The sequence below is a fragment of the Pongo pygmaeus genome, chromosome X (assembly GCF_028885625.2).
Source record: "Pongo pygmaeus isolate AG05252 chromosome X, NHGRI_mPonPyg2-v2.0_pri, whole genome shotgun sequence".
Classification (NCBI taxonomy): Eukaryota; Metazoa; Chordata; class Mammalia; order Primates; family Hominidae; genus Pongo; species Pongo pygmaeus.
The window spans coordinates 89,959,937-89,975,011 of record NC_072396.2 but is presented as its reverse complement, the minus strand read 5'-3'; the positions used below and the strand labels follow the sequence as shown (position 1 = coordinate 89,975,011).

The 15,075-nt window shown below is 34.9% G+C and overlaps 2 protein-coding genes across 2 annotated transcripts in view; one reads left to right on the top strand and one right to left on the bottom strand.

The window, feature by feature from the left end:
* DACH2 (dachshund family transcription factor 2) overlaps positions 1-14,764 on the bottom strand; it is a 672,782-nt gene extending 658,018 nt beyond the window's left edge. The window contains exon 1 of the mRNA XM_054470661.1: positions 14,107-14,764. Within this exon, the coding sequence (XP_054326636.1) occupies positions 14,107-14,594 (488 nt within the window). The 5' untranslated portion in view covers positions 14,595-14,764. The remainder of the gene's footprint in view (positions 1-14,106) is intronic.
* On the top strand, positions 1,879-2,992 carry LOC129023831 (elongation factor 1-alpha 1-like). Its single transcript, XM_054470662.2, has 2 exons — positions 1,879-2,430; positions 2,465-2,992. The coding sequence occupies exons 1-2, from the start codon at positions 2,028-2,030 to the stop codon at positions 2,947-2,949; spliced, it is 888 nt and encodes a 295-aa protein (XP_054326637.1). The 5' UTR covers positions 1,879-2,027; the 3' UTR covers positions 2,950-2,992.
* Positions 14,765-15,075: the final 311 nt, after the last annotated feature.

Sequence of the window (15,075 nt, the reverse complement as noted above, 5' to 3'; positions counted from 1 at the left end):
AGAGGCTTCGAAGAATAGTGAGGGGCTGGACGGAAGGTGGGGATGGTTAATGGGTACAAAAAAAATAGAGGGAATGAATAAGACCTACTATTTGATAGTACAATAGGGTGACTAGAGTCAATAAGAACTTAACTGTACTTTTTAAAATAACTTAGAGTGTAATGAAATTGTTTATAACTCAAAGAATAAATGCTTGAGTGGATGGATACCCCACTCTCCATGATGTGGTTATTTCACATTGCATGCCTATATAAAAATATCTCATGTACCCCATAAATACATACATCTACTATGTAACCACAAAAATTTTAAAAAATAACTTAAAAATAAACTTTTACCTAAAAAAGTGTATATACAAAAATATAAATAATTTATTCTCAACACGTTTCAAAAATGTGCTATGGTAAGCTAGAATCAAGCAAACAGAACAGGAATAGTAAGAACATTTACCAAGGACATGTAAATGGACACTTTATAATTTTTTAATTAAAGTAACATTTACAAGAATACTAAACGAATATTACTTTAATACAACATGTATACAAATGTTTTATTAAGGTTTTTAATGCCACCTCAAATGGAATAACATTTCTACATTTTGCCTTCAGTGTTTTTTTCTTTTTATTCACAGCTAATATTTGTATGTCCTTTGTTCCTGTTCATTATTAATCTGATTAATCTTACCACTAAAATGAAGACAATTAAAAGGGATAATTCATTCAAGAACTCTATGGATATGCCTTTATCAGTACACTCTATACTGCCTACTTCCCACCTATCAGTTAGTTCCTGGTCTATTCTCTATTTACATTAGAAACATTTTCTCACCAAGTTTTCTCCACCCTTTTTTAGCTTCATTCCTTTGTTCATTCCCAAATAGAACTCCGTCAATGCTAACATGACCCAAATATACTCCACCTGTCTGTAAAATCAAGAGGCTTCCTAACTAAACAGAAAACTAAATTATTGAGCTTCACTGCCCCTTCTTTGAAGGAACATGAATCCATATGGCACAAAGGCTTTTACACATTTCCCACTAATGTAGAGAAGGACCTCAAAAAAAAGGAATTCTTGGATTTTATTTACATTTAAAAACTGAGAACCATCTTGGAAACAAAAAAATAAAAATTAAAAAAAAATGAAACAAAATACCAAACTGAATACACAGCATATCTGCCATTCCATTCAATGAGACAAAACTGTAAAGAATAATGAAAGCTTTAGGCTGCTCTGCCTATGGAGTAGTCATTCCTTTATTCCTTTACTTTCTTGATAAACTTGCTTTCACTTTAAAACAAGGAAGAATAATAAAAGCTTTAGATTGTGGCAGAATAGGGATTATGTAAACATCATATGACTTTATAAAAAAGAACATGCCCCTAAAATAACAAAAACCTGTCAGTCCTCTAGCATGACAAGGAACAACCCAAAAGAACTGCAAATGTAAGAATGTGGCTATATCAAATGTACGTATACCAATTAATCACTGGAGCAGTTACTACTCTCCTTAGAGGTCACAATGTTCTATATGTGCCCATCATGAAAATGACTGCTCTTGACAGGATATAATCAGCATCAAGACTATATAATGTTCCTTTTCTTAATTGCAAGCTGAAAATCAATTAATTATTCTCTTCACAGAGTAGGAACGCTTCACAAAAATCTGATTTAGAGTTACACTCATCAATGCATTCTAACCCAAAGCTATAATTCCTCTGGTGTCAAGAAATTTTTATTTAACTGAAGGAAGACGGTTATTTAGGGGCTCTGAACACAGGAAGGTGTGTTAAAGTTAATAACTGGCCTCATGTAATTTGCCAGGTTTTGATCTGCTAACATCTGTAATGACTACTGTATCCATTAAGAACGTGATTACAGGGACATCTCAGGTTGACTGTGCTGTCTTGATTGTTGCTGCTGGTGTTGGTGAATTTGAAGCTAGTATCTCCAAGAATGGGCAGATCAGTGAGCATGCCCTTCTGGCTTACACACTGGATGTGAAACAACTAATTGTTGGTGTTAACAAAATGGATTCCACTGAGCCACCCTGCAGCCAGAAGAGATATGAAGAAATCGTTAAGGAAGTCAGCACTTACATTAAGAAAATTGGCTACAACCCCAACACAGTAGCATTTGTGCCAATTTCTGGTTGGAATGATGACAACATGCTGGAGCCAACTGCTAACGTGCCTTGGTTCAAGGGATGGAAAGTCACCTGTAAAGATGGCATCCTACCACCATCTGGTCCAAATGACAAGCCCTTGCGCCTGCCTCTCCAGGATGTCCACAAAATTGATGGTATTGGTACTGTACCTGGTGGTCAAGTGAAGACTAGTGTTCTCAAACCCGGTACGGTGGTCACCTTTGCTGCAGTCGATGTTACAACTGAAATAAAGTCTGTTGAAATGCACCAGGAAGCTTTGAGTGAAATAAAATAAAGCTTCGAGTGAAATGAAATAAAGCTTTATTCCTGGGAACAACATGGGCTTCAATATCAAGAATGTGTCTGTGAAGGATGTTCGTTGTGGCAACATTGCTGGTGACAGCAAAAATGGCCCACCAAGGAAAGCAGCCGGCATCACTGCTCAGGTGATTATCCTGAACCATCCAGGCCAAATCATTGCTGGCTATACCCCAGAACTAGATTGCCACATGGCTCACACTGCATGCAAGTTTGCTGTACTGAAGGAAAAGATTGATCACCATTCTGGTAAGAAGTTGGAAGATGGCTCTAAATTCTTGAAGTCCGTTGATGCTGCCATCATTGATATGGTTCCTGGCAACCTCGTGTGTATTGAGAGCTTCTCAGACTATCCTCCTCTGGGTCACTTCGCTGTTTGTGATATGAGACAGACAGTTGCTGTGGGTGTCATCAAGGCAGTGGACCAGAAGGCTGCTGGAGCTGGCAAGGTCACCAAGTCTGCCCAGAAAGCTCAGAAGGCTAAATGAATATTATCCCTAATACCTGTCACCCCAGTCTTAATCAGTGGTGGAAGAAGAGTCTTTGAACTGTTTGTTTCAATGGGCCATTTAAGTTTAATAGTAAAAGACTGGTTAATGATAACAATGCATTGTAAAATCTTCAGAAGGAAGGCAGAATGTTTTGTGGACCACTTTTTTTTTTGTTTTTTTTTTTTACATGTGGCAGTTTTAAGTTATTAGTTTTTAAAATCAGTACTTTTTAATGGAAACAACTTGATCAAAATCTGTCACACAATTTTGAGACCCAATAAACAGAGTTTAATGAGAAAAAGGTAAATAAAATTTAATATTAGAATAAGTAAAATATATTTAGACAGGTAAATATGCTGAGAACATTTTATAATCCACTGCAAAGCCAAATCAATGTTATTTTAATTTTCCACGTTTTTGAATTATATGTATTGTGTACTCTTCCTTCCACTAATGTAGGTTAGCTGAGAGTTAACCATGAAACAATAAAACTCAACCTAGATAATCTGGAGATGAGACAATAAGAATGTGGCAAGTTCTTAGTATCACCACTTCCCCTGATAAGGAGCCTTGCACATAGCAGGTGCTTACTAAATATTTGTTGAAATGAATTGAATTGGAAAATATCATGTTTAAAGTGAATATGCTAATTGGCTTATAAAGTGAGACCTAAAGATTGTATGCTTTGCATAAAATGTACTATGGAGTAATTTTTTTTCTATGAACAAATTCCCCTTTTGCATACCTCAGATAAAAACCTAGAGGGAACTCACAGATTTTTCTACAAAATAAATTTAGAAGTTTAGCAGATTACAGGATATTTTCAAAGCAGCAAGCTTAACAGTAACATTAAACATTTAATTATACGTGTTTGCAAATAATCTGGTTTTGTAAAGTTATTTACATTTAAATGTAACATATTTAAGGGTCCATGTACTCTGGATGAACAAAAATAAACAACTGTCATCTCTGTTTTAATTTTTGGCATAATATTGGATAGGACCACATGCAAAGCAAATGATGCTCTAAGATTGAGGATCTTACTAGTTTAAAACACTTAACACAAATCAAAGCAAGCTTTTTAACAAATTTTTTTAAAAATCCACAGTTGCATGTTTTATAACAAAAACATGTGTCTCATGGATTGATTAACTTTATGAATTTTAAGAATTCATATCCCTTTTAACAAATATATATCATAAAAAGTTACTAAGGTCAATTAACTATGGTCATTCTTAAGTGGAAATACATGTTTTATTTCATGCTCCTTTTTATGTGTACTTTATAAGATAAGAACACGTTCTGCACTCATAAAACTAAAATACCTTGTTTTGTATCTTAATAACTGACTATTTTTAGTTGGACTTTTCTGGTATAATTCTGAAGACTGAAAAAGAGTCTAATGTTTACTGATATAATGCATGAGGCAGATATGGGAAAGGAAATTTAAGGATTATTCAATAATAGATGTGGCAAAATTTTGTAATCTCAAATATTTCATAATTTAGTAAATATAATAGGAGGGATAATACAGCTTATATACCCTAAGCTAACGATAGGATGATGGTAGTCTGTATGGTCCATGAAAGAACAGACTGTTTTGTTCATTTCATTCACAGCACCTAGCACCTAGACCACTGCCTGGCACCACAAAGAATACCTTTAATAAGTGCTGGATAGACACACACACGCACACACACACACACACACACACACACACACACACAGGCTATCATAACAAATCTAATCATGAGCGATCAAAATGGTTGTGAAGAAGTTTTTATTTAAATTCCAATAATTAAATAGACATGAATTTTCCAAACGTCTACAGCTTAAAGACAATACAGCAAAAGACATACTCACTGGTTGCCACTGCGCTCCTGCCTGGGTGACAGAGCCAGACCTTGTCCCAAACAAAAACAAAAACAAAACACACACACACACAAAAAAAACCCATACGCACTGCCGTCTAACTTATGTCCTCTGGGGAGGTCAACTTGAGGTTTGGTAATTAAACTTCCTTGGATTGAACCCAAAAAGGGAACCATATCATAATGCATCCCATCTTATCATCAGTAGTGTTATATAGAGCAAGTCTTCAGTGTCTGCACATTTACTATCATTTTAGAATGATCAAGGCTTTGACTACATATATAATATTTTATGGATGATCTTTTTTATCATATTAAAGTTTTTATATAGTTTCTGTGAATTTAGTATGCTTTAATATGGCATTAAACTCAAGATTCTTAAAATAGGTGCTCTGTAATTGCACCTATATACCCTGTTACCAAAGGCCATTAAGAGATAGTACAGTCTTATATGATAATTACATGTGTTTTCAAAATGTTTTTACTTCAGTATAGCAGGATATCTCATAATGTATACATAACATACATAATGCATTAACAGTATGATAATAAAAATAAATTTTTCTAAATACTGTTCATAAAAATAAATACATAATTAATATTGTTTGTGATGATAGTACTATACTTTTTAGACAAACATGAGAGAGAGACTTCTCTCAAAATAACTGAAAGCTCAGAAACTAACATATTGTTGTAAGCTATAATGGTTATAACTGTTAATCCAATACACCTTTTATACAAACCCATAAACACATGAGTGGAAAAATAGCACAGATGTTCATCTCTAATGCAATTTCCATTCAATTTCCTAAGTGCGGTCCCTGTGTGCAAACTAGCTTAACGTTATGTTTAGCTTGCAAATTCTTTTAATAAATAATGAATGCAATAAAACTAGATCAATGGCAAGCTGAGAAATCATAAAAAAAAGGCTTTTGTGTTCAGGCTGTTGCCCATTTCAAACTTTAATCCGGCGACAGATCAATATTACTTTTTTCTTTTTAACCCATCACATAAATAGCAGATAGACTAAATGTAGCCCAAATGCTGTTACTAGCTAGTAGTTGCCAGCAACCTGATAAGATGGTTGTACACAATTGCAATCGAATGCTATATACCTTTGTATACACACTACATTACACACCATTAAACAGTCAATTTATTTAAAAATAAAAAGATTATATAGCAATAAAAATACTGTGGCTTATTATTTTTTAAACTTTCCTGTACCATATACTTTTTCCAGTAGTATAATTACAAAGTTTCCACTACAATTTGCTCTAATAAACAAAGTAATTGTGATGGGTCAAAATAGAACACAGATACTAGTAGTTTCAACTTCAGGGTTCCTAGATTAAAGGAAATTTTACTCTTCAAAATTAATTACACCTGAAAGAACTAAGTTATTCTTTTAAATGGGTGGTGAGGAAGATACTTCATGCAAATTTGAGTTTCCATTGGATTGGGTCTTAAGATTATTCAGGAAAAAAATCAAATCATTCTTTTTAACATATATTTGTATTATATTCACAGACTAGAAAGAAGGGAGGAAAACCCTCCTTTTACCAACTCATTTTGAATACGCATGCATTTACTGTTTGAAAACAGGATCACAAGTCAACTGCCACAAGGGTTAGTGTTCATATCAAGTAGTATAAATCTAAATCACCAATAATCATTTTATGGTCTCAGGCTCACTTTATTTATTAATTCTTGCCTTTTCATAATATTTGAGCATCTCTACTGGGTTTTCACCTAAGGGAAATATCAAGAAGTCATACTTGCTTTGAAAATATACTTCATTTCAAATATTCTAAGTTCATATATTAGATTTTGATACCTTCACATGTGTATTTGTGAAAGGTTTATGGCATGATTACAAATTGTTTTATATTGGATTTAAAATTTCAGGATTAGTATCTCTTCAATAACTGCATACTTTATTTAACTATTTCTTACCTTTGGTTAAGGAACGTCATATACTGCAAAGAATTCTGATAAGAGGAATAAATGTATGTATATGTGTATGCATAGTCGTATTCATTCAACAAATGTGAATTAAATGTCTAATATAAACAGAATATTAGGCTTAATGAACCTTTTCAAAGAAAATTACTGGAGTTAAAAATGACTCCTCAGAAATTATTATTATAAACCCAAGGTTTTGTTTTATGTAACAAATTCAGTTCTTTTTTAAGGATACCATGATAGGTATTGATAAAGATATCTTTTTCTTAAAATATATTCAATTTTGCATAAAACAATTTGTGTTACTTCTTAAATTCACAGTCTCAGTATAATATTTTCACCAATTTTAACATACAAATTTAGTGTTGAAGAAGGATGTGGTGAGATACCACCATAAAGGCATTTACACATTTTAAAGAAACATTGAAAAAAAAGTTAACTATTGTCCATAATGTATTGAAGTTCATTTTCAACTTTTCTTTAAACTCCACCATAGATAATAGTATACGTATCATAAACATCCAACATTATTAGCCTAACCACTGGAGATACATTTTTTCCTGAATTTGAGATCTAAATAGTATCATTTAACGGTGTTTACTGTTTTCCTATTCTAATAAAGGTAGGAATAAAATTATGATTAAGGAATACTGTATAGGCTTTCAAAGAGGATCTACTTCTAAAAACTGATTTTTAAAATATATATTCTTCAGAAAGCTGAATAAGAGAAAATTTGAACCTTCTTTTTAAAATTTGCATTTTCAAATATCAGACTAACTGAAAAGTTATATCACCTACAATATTAAATTCAAAATATTTCACATCAATTGACAGCATTGTTTCTCTCTCAGAATCAAGGAAACAAAGCCATGGGTTAAATGAAATGAAGTATGGTAGTTATGATATTTAATGCAGGTAAGTAATGAATTTCACTAGCGTTATATCAAAGTTCCTTTTGGTGACCATATGCTTTTCTATAGTTTAAGAAATTAAACTATAAAAGTAGCATTTATTGCTACTGGATAATTTATGATTTACAAATAATTACCAAGAATATAAATATATTAAAATGAAATAAACTTTCCTGGGATTTTCAGCATTACAAAGTGAATAAATGATGAATACACAACGGACAGGCTGTCTCCTTTCTGCTAAAAAAATGTTAAATCCTGAAGGGGTTCTAAATCCCTTCATAAGAGTATATTGCAGCTGCATTAAGCCAACAAAAAGCTTATTAGTAAGGATTTAAAAACTAACACCCTTCTGTAATCAATTTGGATACAGTATTATTCTATTTATAGTGACACTTTCAATGTGTCCCAATCATATATTACTAATTCTTATTTTTCCTCCTATGATTAAATATAAATGTAGAGGCACTATTAGGCAGCTACACTATATTTAGGCTTTAATATGTTGATTTCCACCATTTTGGAATAGTTCACAATATAGCATGAGTATTGAGACTCTTTCCCATGAAAAATCTTAAGATTGATTTGGTATTTTTCTCTGATTCTCAAATAAAATAAATTTAGTTGTTCTAGCAGAAAATGGAAAAAGGGATGCCGCCACTTTAAAAGCTTCAATCTCTTTGACATTGCTGGCAGTGTATGGGAACATTAATGCATCTGTCATGATAACAAGCTAAGAATAACATCTAGACATCAAACCCAGCAGAGAATCCATCTGAAGTGATTCATTCAGATCTGTCTCATTGATTTATTAAACACAGGGCAACATCTGCAGCCTCACAGAGCCGCTTGGTGAAATTAATGCAAGATCAATTCAAATGGAAAAAAGTGTAAAAGAGATAAATCAAAACACAATTTGCATGCAGTTCCACAATCAGGCTTATTGGGTACAAATGCTCAATTTCCCTTCCAAAGCAAATGTGTTTAAATGTTGTTTTATCTTTTTAGAATTGTGTGATCTGAAGTGACAGTGAAGAGTTTTGCAGGTTGAGATGGTGAAAGGGAAGAAAATGAGGAAATAAATGCAACCAAAGGCTTTTTGAATATGCAACAAGAATATCATTAATACCTAATTGTTTTGCTTTGAGGGAAAGGTTTGATGTCTTTTTCACAAAAACATAATATTTTCAGTTTTGGATCAATTAGGATGGTTTTAATACATATTTAAAATGTAGAGAGTAGATAACCCCAAATCATTTGTATCTCTAAATGCATAAGATAAAGTGCCACTGGAGAGCTAGATTACCAACTGAAATATAACATGTTGTGATTAGGCTTTTCACAATTAGATTTGTCTGCTAGAAGCATGTTAAAGACATCTATGAATTTCATTAAGACAAAATAAGGTTACCTAAGAAAGCATCAAATAATTCAGACTTGATATCTTCTATAGGTACTAGATATTTCCTGTGTAAAACCATATAAAACATTAATGTCTGAAGACCATCATGTCCTAATTATTTATTGACATTCATGTGCTATACATTGAGGATAATATGATACATAAAAATCCAAAGATATACTGCATCATGTCATGGATCATTTCTTTAATGTAGTATCCATCACCTAATAAATGAGTGAGGCACATATGAATACAAGCTAAAGTAGTTAAATACACAACTGTTGGTTATTCAGAAGCATATATTTAAAATGAATGTAAACATGGAAAGTCTATGCATTGGCATATAATTATAATTGCTTTAATTATAATCTTGACATCATTCTTCTCATAAAGGACAGAGCATTGTTGACCATGTGGCTGCTTTTAACAGACAATATGACTATCTTTTCATCGTCCTATAGAATAAAATGTGCATTTACTACACAGATTCTTTTCTAAAATGTTTTTATCATTACTGAAAATGTAAGCCATGCAAAATATTAGCTCAGGAAAGTGATTCAAGTTCTGCAAAAATTTGACATTGCCTAACTGTAAATGTAAAACATAAATTTTCAAAGTAAATTATGCTACTCTGTATGGATCATGAACTATAAAGTACTCATCAGGTGTGACTACAAAGCCAAACTCATTGAGTGCTCATAATAACCATATTTCTAGTATTTGAAAATAGTTTTAAAATGTTGTAAAATGTGCTTTGATATTAAAAATCTCTTTAATATAAAACCGTATTTATGTTCTGTTTATATACCATCAAAATAACAAGAAACTACAATTGGAAATTTTAACTTTAAAAACTGAATTCTATTTGTTTGAATACATGTTGAATCATGTCTCCAAATGCATTACTAAAATATTTTCTTAATCATACTTTCTTGTTTCTTCAAGCACCCATTTAACTCTAAATGACCGAATAACATTTAATCAGTTGGTCCTCAAACCAAATTAAATGCTGGTCATGAAATCTGACAATATTTTACTTTTATATTGATAGGTAGGTAAAAAGAGAAACACTAAAATTTATTGATTGTTTAGTAATTTTCATATTTAGGAAAAACAATTTTTAATTTACTATTTTACTGCTGCATTAAACTTAGGAGAATTTAGTAAGAAAAATCTATTGCATAAGAGTGAAAATTGTCAACATTTACTTTCTAAACCTGCCTGTTCTCTCTGGTATTAAAAACTCTAAGTTTTCTTGCACAAAATATTAAACAGAAATCACAGTGCTTTATCTGCAAAAACAAAATCCAAAACAGTATAGTAATTTTTCCAACTTAGTGTTGATTATTTTTATCATCATTTAAAAAATAATCCTCAAAATCATATCCTTATAATTAATTTTGGAAGTTAACAGTCATGAAGGAAAAATGTTGTACAGTTCTTTGAAATTACAGTGATGGAAACCTTGACTTGTCGAACAGAACAATGAATGGTCAAGAGTTTTAATCTTACTACCTCTCTAGTAGTTGAAGCAGATATTATTTCTTAACTTATTTTCTAGGAAGACAACTGAATATTTTGATAATTGGCTAACAACAAAATAGTTAATATAAAGCACTGGTAGTTCTTGCTGTGACTTTCAGTACTATCAAAGAAACAATTATGTATATATTTCACTCATTCATTTTTCTTCAGTGCACATAATGGGCACTGAAGCAAATCAAAATGTCACTTAGTGGGAATACCTTAAGGTCCTTGAAAATGACCAATTTGAAAACAGTCCATTTTGTGTGTTCTGGGATAGCGCAGAAAGCATTCCAAATGCTCTAAGTCAAGACTTGTACTCTTCCCCACATACTCAACAGAGAGGAGAAGAAATGTTTATTATACAGGAAGAGAAAATTGCCAATGACACCATTACAAATAGGCCTTCCATTCAACAACATATTATGAACATTTATCCATCAAGCGATGAAGATGAATCTCTTCTTTGAAATAAGAATAGTGTTTAAGAGTTTCCATTTGCTAAACATTTACTTTTTCCTTGCACTTCCCTCCCTGCTCTTAGCTAGAAGCACTAAGAAGTCATGAGTCCTGAAGGACAATCCTCTTTAGCCAGATCTCCATTGGTACATCACTGATCTTGGGGCATCTCTATAAGCTCTTCTGTTCCATCTTTCACTCTGTCTCAAGGCATCACTCTGCTCTTTTCCTGCATTTCTACTCTCTCACTGGCCTCGAGTCTCATCTACCTTACTTTGTCTCTTTTGGACTTCTTTCCTATTTACATCCCTTATCTTTCTTTCCACTGAATAGAAAAGTCACAGAAATAATGTTGATCTAAAAATTTCGCAATTTTCTTTAAAAATTCAGATTTTGGAAGTAACTTAAAGTATACATTTCTGTAAATCTTACCTAAGGTCATAAAGCGTTTATTAAATGCATTATTATATTTTGTAATTTTAATAATGTGGTTAGGAGGGCACTTCGAATCAGTAAAATTTGTTGATATCATTTTATCATTAATTAGATTTTTCCCAGAAATTGTGGTTGTCTTCTATCTAAAATTGCAATTTAGGTGTGTTTCTAGTAGCTTTCCTCATCTTCACTGATGGATTGCACTCATAGAATATACTTCGTAAATTTTTACAATTAATAAAATTGCAATACTTGTAACACAGTTTTAAAATATGAATATAATAAACCAAATACCCATAAAGAAAAGAAAATGCAATAAAAGGCACATGCATCACATCACAGATCTATTTCTTCCTACATATTTAATATTTCTCTATCACCTTTATACACACACATACACAAAAGCAATTCACACACATGAAAAGTTACTATTGCATGATAAGCAGTAAATAAAAGCTAATTAGATAAAAATAATAACCTAAAAATACATGGTATAACAGGGTCCAAAAATATTACAAGATCACCTGCCCCTGGATTTTTTTTTAGTAAGTAGCTCTAATAAAAATTAGGAAAACTTTCCATTTATAGAGAAAAGTATCAAAATCATATTAAAATACTAATCTATTTATTTGAAAATCATGATCATAGGTTTTTCTCAAGAATGTGCAAATTAATTGAGGAAGGAAGAATTTCCTAAGTGTAATAATTGTTCCACTTTAAGAATGGGCATTTTTAGAGACGGGAGAGGGGCAAGAGACAAAGAACAGGGATGGGGAGATGAGAGACTGATAAAGAGAGAGAGTTAATAAGAGAATAGGTTTTCATGTCTGCAATTACTTAAATGTTTGAGTGTTTTTGGATGGCAACAAATGAATTAGATGGCCACTATCTGAAGTCCCTTGTAACCTTTTTAGTTTGCGTACTAATAAAATGCTTTGTAGTCGAAATAAAATTGTCTTTTTACTCTTACAATCCATAATTGCCTGTTTTATTGAGGGAGCTGTTATCCTTTGTGTTTTAAGGCCATCTATCTTCCTTAAGAAAAGCTGATATAATAAACCAGCTTTGTAAGCCCTAAATATGAATCAGGTAGGAGTTCTCACATAAATAGTTTTCTGTTTAATTGCTTGAACACAGAAAAACACTGCTCAATTGAAGAAAAAAGAAGTAAAAAGGTTCCCTTGTAAGTTCTGCAGCATTATCTTATTGCAGCAGTAAGCAACAGTTTGCCTACAAGTTGTCAGTATCATTCAACTATACATGGCAATTTGGATTTTACAACAGATGTGGCAAATTGTTACAGTTTTAGTTCACAGACCCAGAGATTTTATGATTTAAAGTTCATTTTGAGAGAGTTGTTGGTTTTTTATTCTATTTTATTTTTGCAAAATAATAAGCAGTAGTGCCGTTTTACAACAAAATCCTTTGCTCCTTTTAACCACGTGATGGTGATTTTTGTGCCCAATCTGTGCTTTCCTGAGATGTTACCAAACTGGAGATGGAATAAATACTAGAAGACTAATTCACAGGTGTTTAAAAAGTCAGATAATCTTAAGTATACTTTTTTCTTTTTAAACTCAGAAACATTGAACACAATTTGCTTCTCATATACAAATGGACATTTATTCACTAGTGTACTTCTAAACTGTGATATGAAGGAGGTACACTTACAACCAGGGAAGCTGGCCATCATCATTTAAGGAATCCTATCTTTAAGGGAATGGGATCCTTCCAACTGTTCGCCTGGAAGAGCTGAGAGCATCCTCTCTAGAAAATCTGCCAACTTGTACACCAACCTCCAATCCAGTCCCAGCCACAGTGATTCATGCCCCACATTGCCCTCTGCAGATAGCCCAAAACGGACGATCCCAGGAAAGTGATATTTGTCTTCGTCCTTTTGTAAAAATAGTATCCATCGACTTTCCTGTATCGTGTACTGGGGAGCTTTGCGCAGCAAGCATGAGCATACGTTCTCACGCGCACTTGCACACGCACACACACACACACCAACACCACCACAAACAACAACACCACACACCCCACACATTCTCACAACAAACACACGGGATGGGGATCGAATCACCCTCTGGGATGGATTCTAGACTTCCCACCTCCTGCATGCCCCAAATGCTGTGTTCTGGCTTGCCAGCTTAGGAGCCCAGTTTACAGCTCTGCCAGCCCCCAGAGAAAGCCCTTGGTATCCGTGTTCAGAAGAAAACCTATCCGACCCGTACGGCCACAAAAGAGCAGGAAAGAAAACCAAATAGAGAAATTAACAAATAACCACAAACAGCCAAAAGCCATGCAAGATATGGGCAAAAGGCTGGAAAGTTTCAATAGACGACTGCAAACTCAAGTTTGTGCGGGACTTTTTTAGACCCAAGCCCTTGCACACTGAGCGTGGACTAGAAGGCACCGGCATTATTGAAAGCTTCTAGTCCTGTTTCCCCACCGATTTACAGCGTGAAGAATGGAAGCAAACTAGTTAAGACTCACTCTACAAACAAAGTTGGATGAGGGTGGTGAGGCATGCAGAAGAGGCTAAAGGGGTAAGAGAAGTGGGAGAGCCAAGAAACGAGTGTCTCACCTGGCATTGGTGCAATCGGTGAACAAAGTTTCGAAGTCTTTCCTGGTGATGAGTTTGCAGCGGTTTACCCCAGGCTGGATGGCCCCCAGCCCGCGGAGGATCCGGACCTGCTCGACAGTACACACCACGGGGGATATATCCAGTCTCTTCAGCTTGGTGTACACAGTGTGCAAACCTCCCACCAGGTGCTTGAGAAAAAGATCAAAGACTTGCGGCAGGCAGATCAGTTCCTGGCCGTCCATCAGGAACGAAGCCACCTTCATCCCATGCATGTCGACCATGCGGCACTCGTTGGTGTTGGTGTTGCCGCTGCCGCCGCCTCCGGCACTGCTGCTGTGGTTATTAACCATGAAACTATTGATCATATTAGGAGTAAGACGAGGGGGCTCTCCTGGAGTCGAGTACAGGGATTCGGCCCGGAATAAGCCCCCCGGGACGCCGGCGCCGCTGGAAGTTGCAGAGATCACTGGAGATGCGGAGACAGCCATGGTCACTCTGTCTCAATCGTGGGTCCTCCGGCCCTCGCTTTCTCGTCCTGACTCCTCTAGATCCCCTCGCACTCACTCCCTCACTCTCGCTCTCTCTGGCGCGCTCTCGCTGGCTCCGAACTGTTCGCAAGTCTTCAGCAGCGGGCTCACGCTCAAGCTCAGCAAACAGTGAGCAGCCAGGACCCGCTGCCGCCCCAGACCCCACCCCCACCACACCCCCTCCGGAGACTGGCAGCGTCCCACAGCCAATGGGCCCCACCCCTTCTGCGCCCGAGCGCTCCGAATGGCTGCCGCTGGCGAGGAGGTGGAGACTCCCTGGCCGGCGTCCGACTACCTGAGTGGGTTCAGGCTCGACGAAGAACAGAGATCCAGTCCGAGAAGGGGGCAGTGTGGTGCCTCTGCTTCTCGCCTCTCAGCCAGACGAGAGAACTCCCAAATGTCACGCAGAGTTCTCAAAGTGGCCTATGCTGTGAACCCATCC

Coding starts and splice junctions, on each gene's coding strand:
- LOC129023831 (XM_054470662.2), top strand. CDS start 2,028: ATGGATTCCACTGAGCCACCCTGCAGCCAGAAGAGATATGAAGAAATC. Junction 2,431..2,464: donor CCAGGAAGCTTTGAGTGAAA/TAAAATAAAGCT, acceptor TGAAATAAAGCT/TTATTCCTGGGAACAACATG.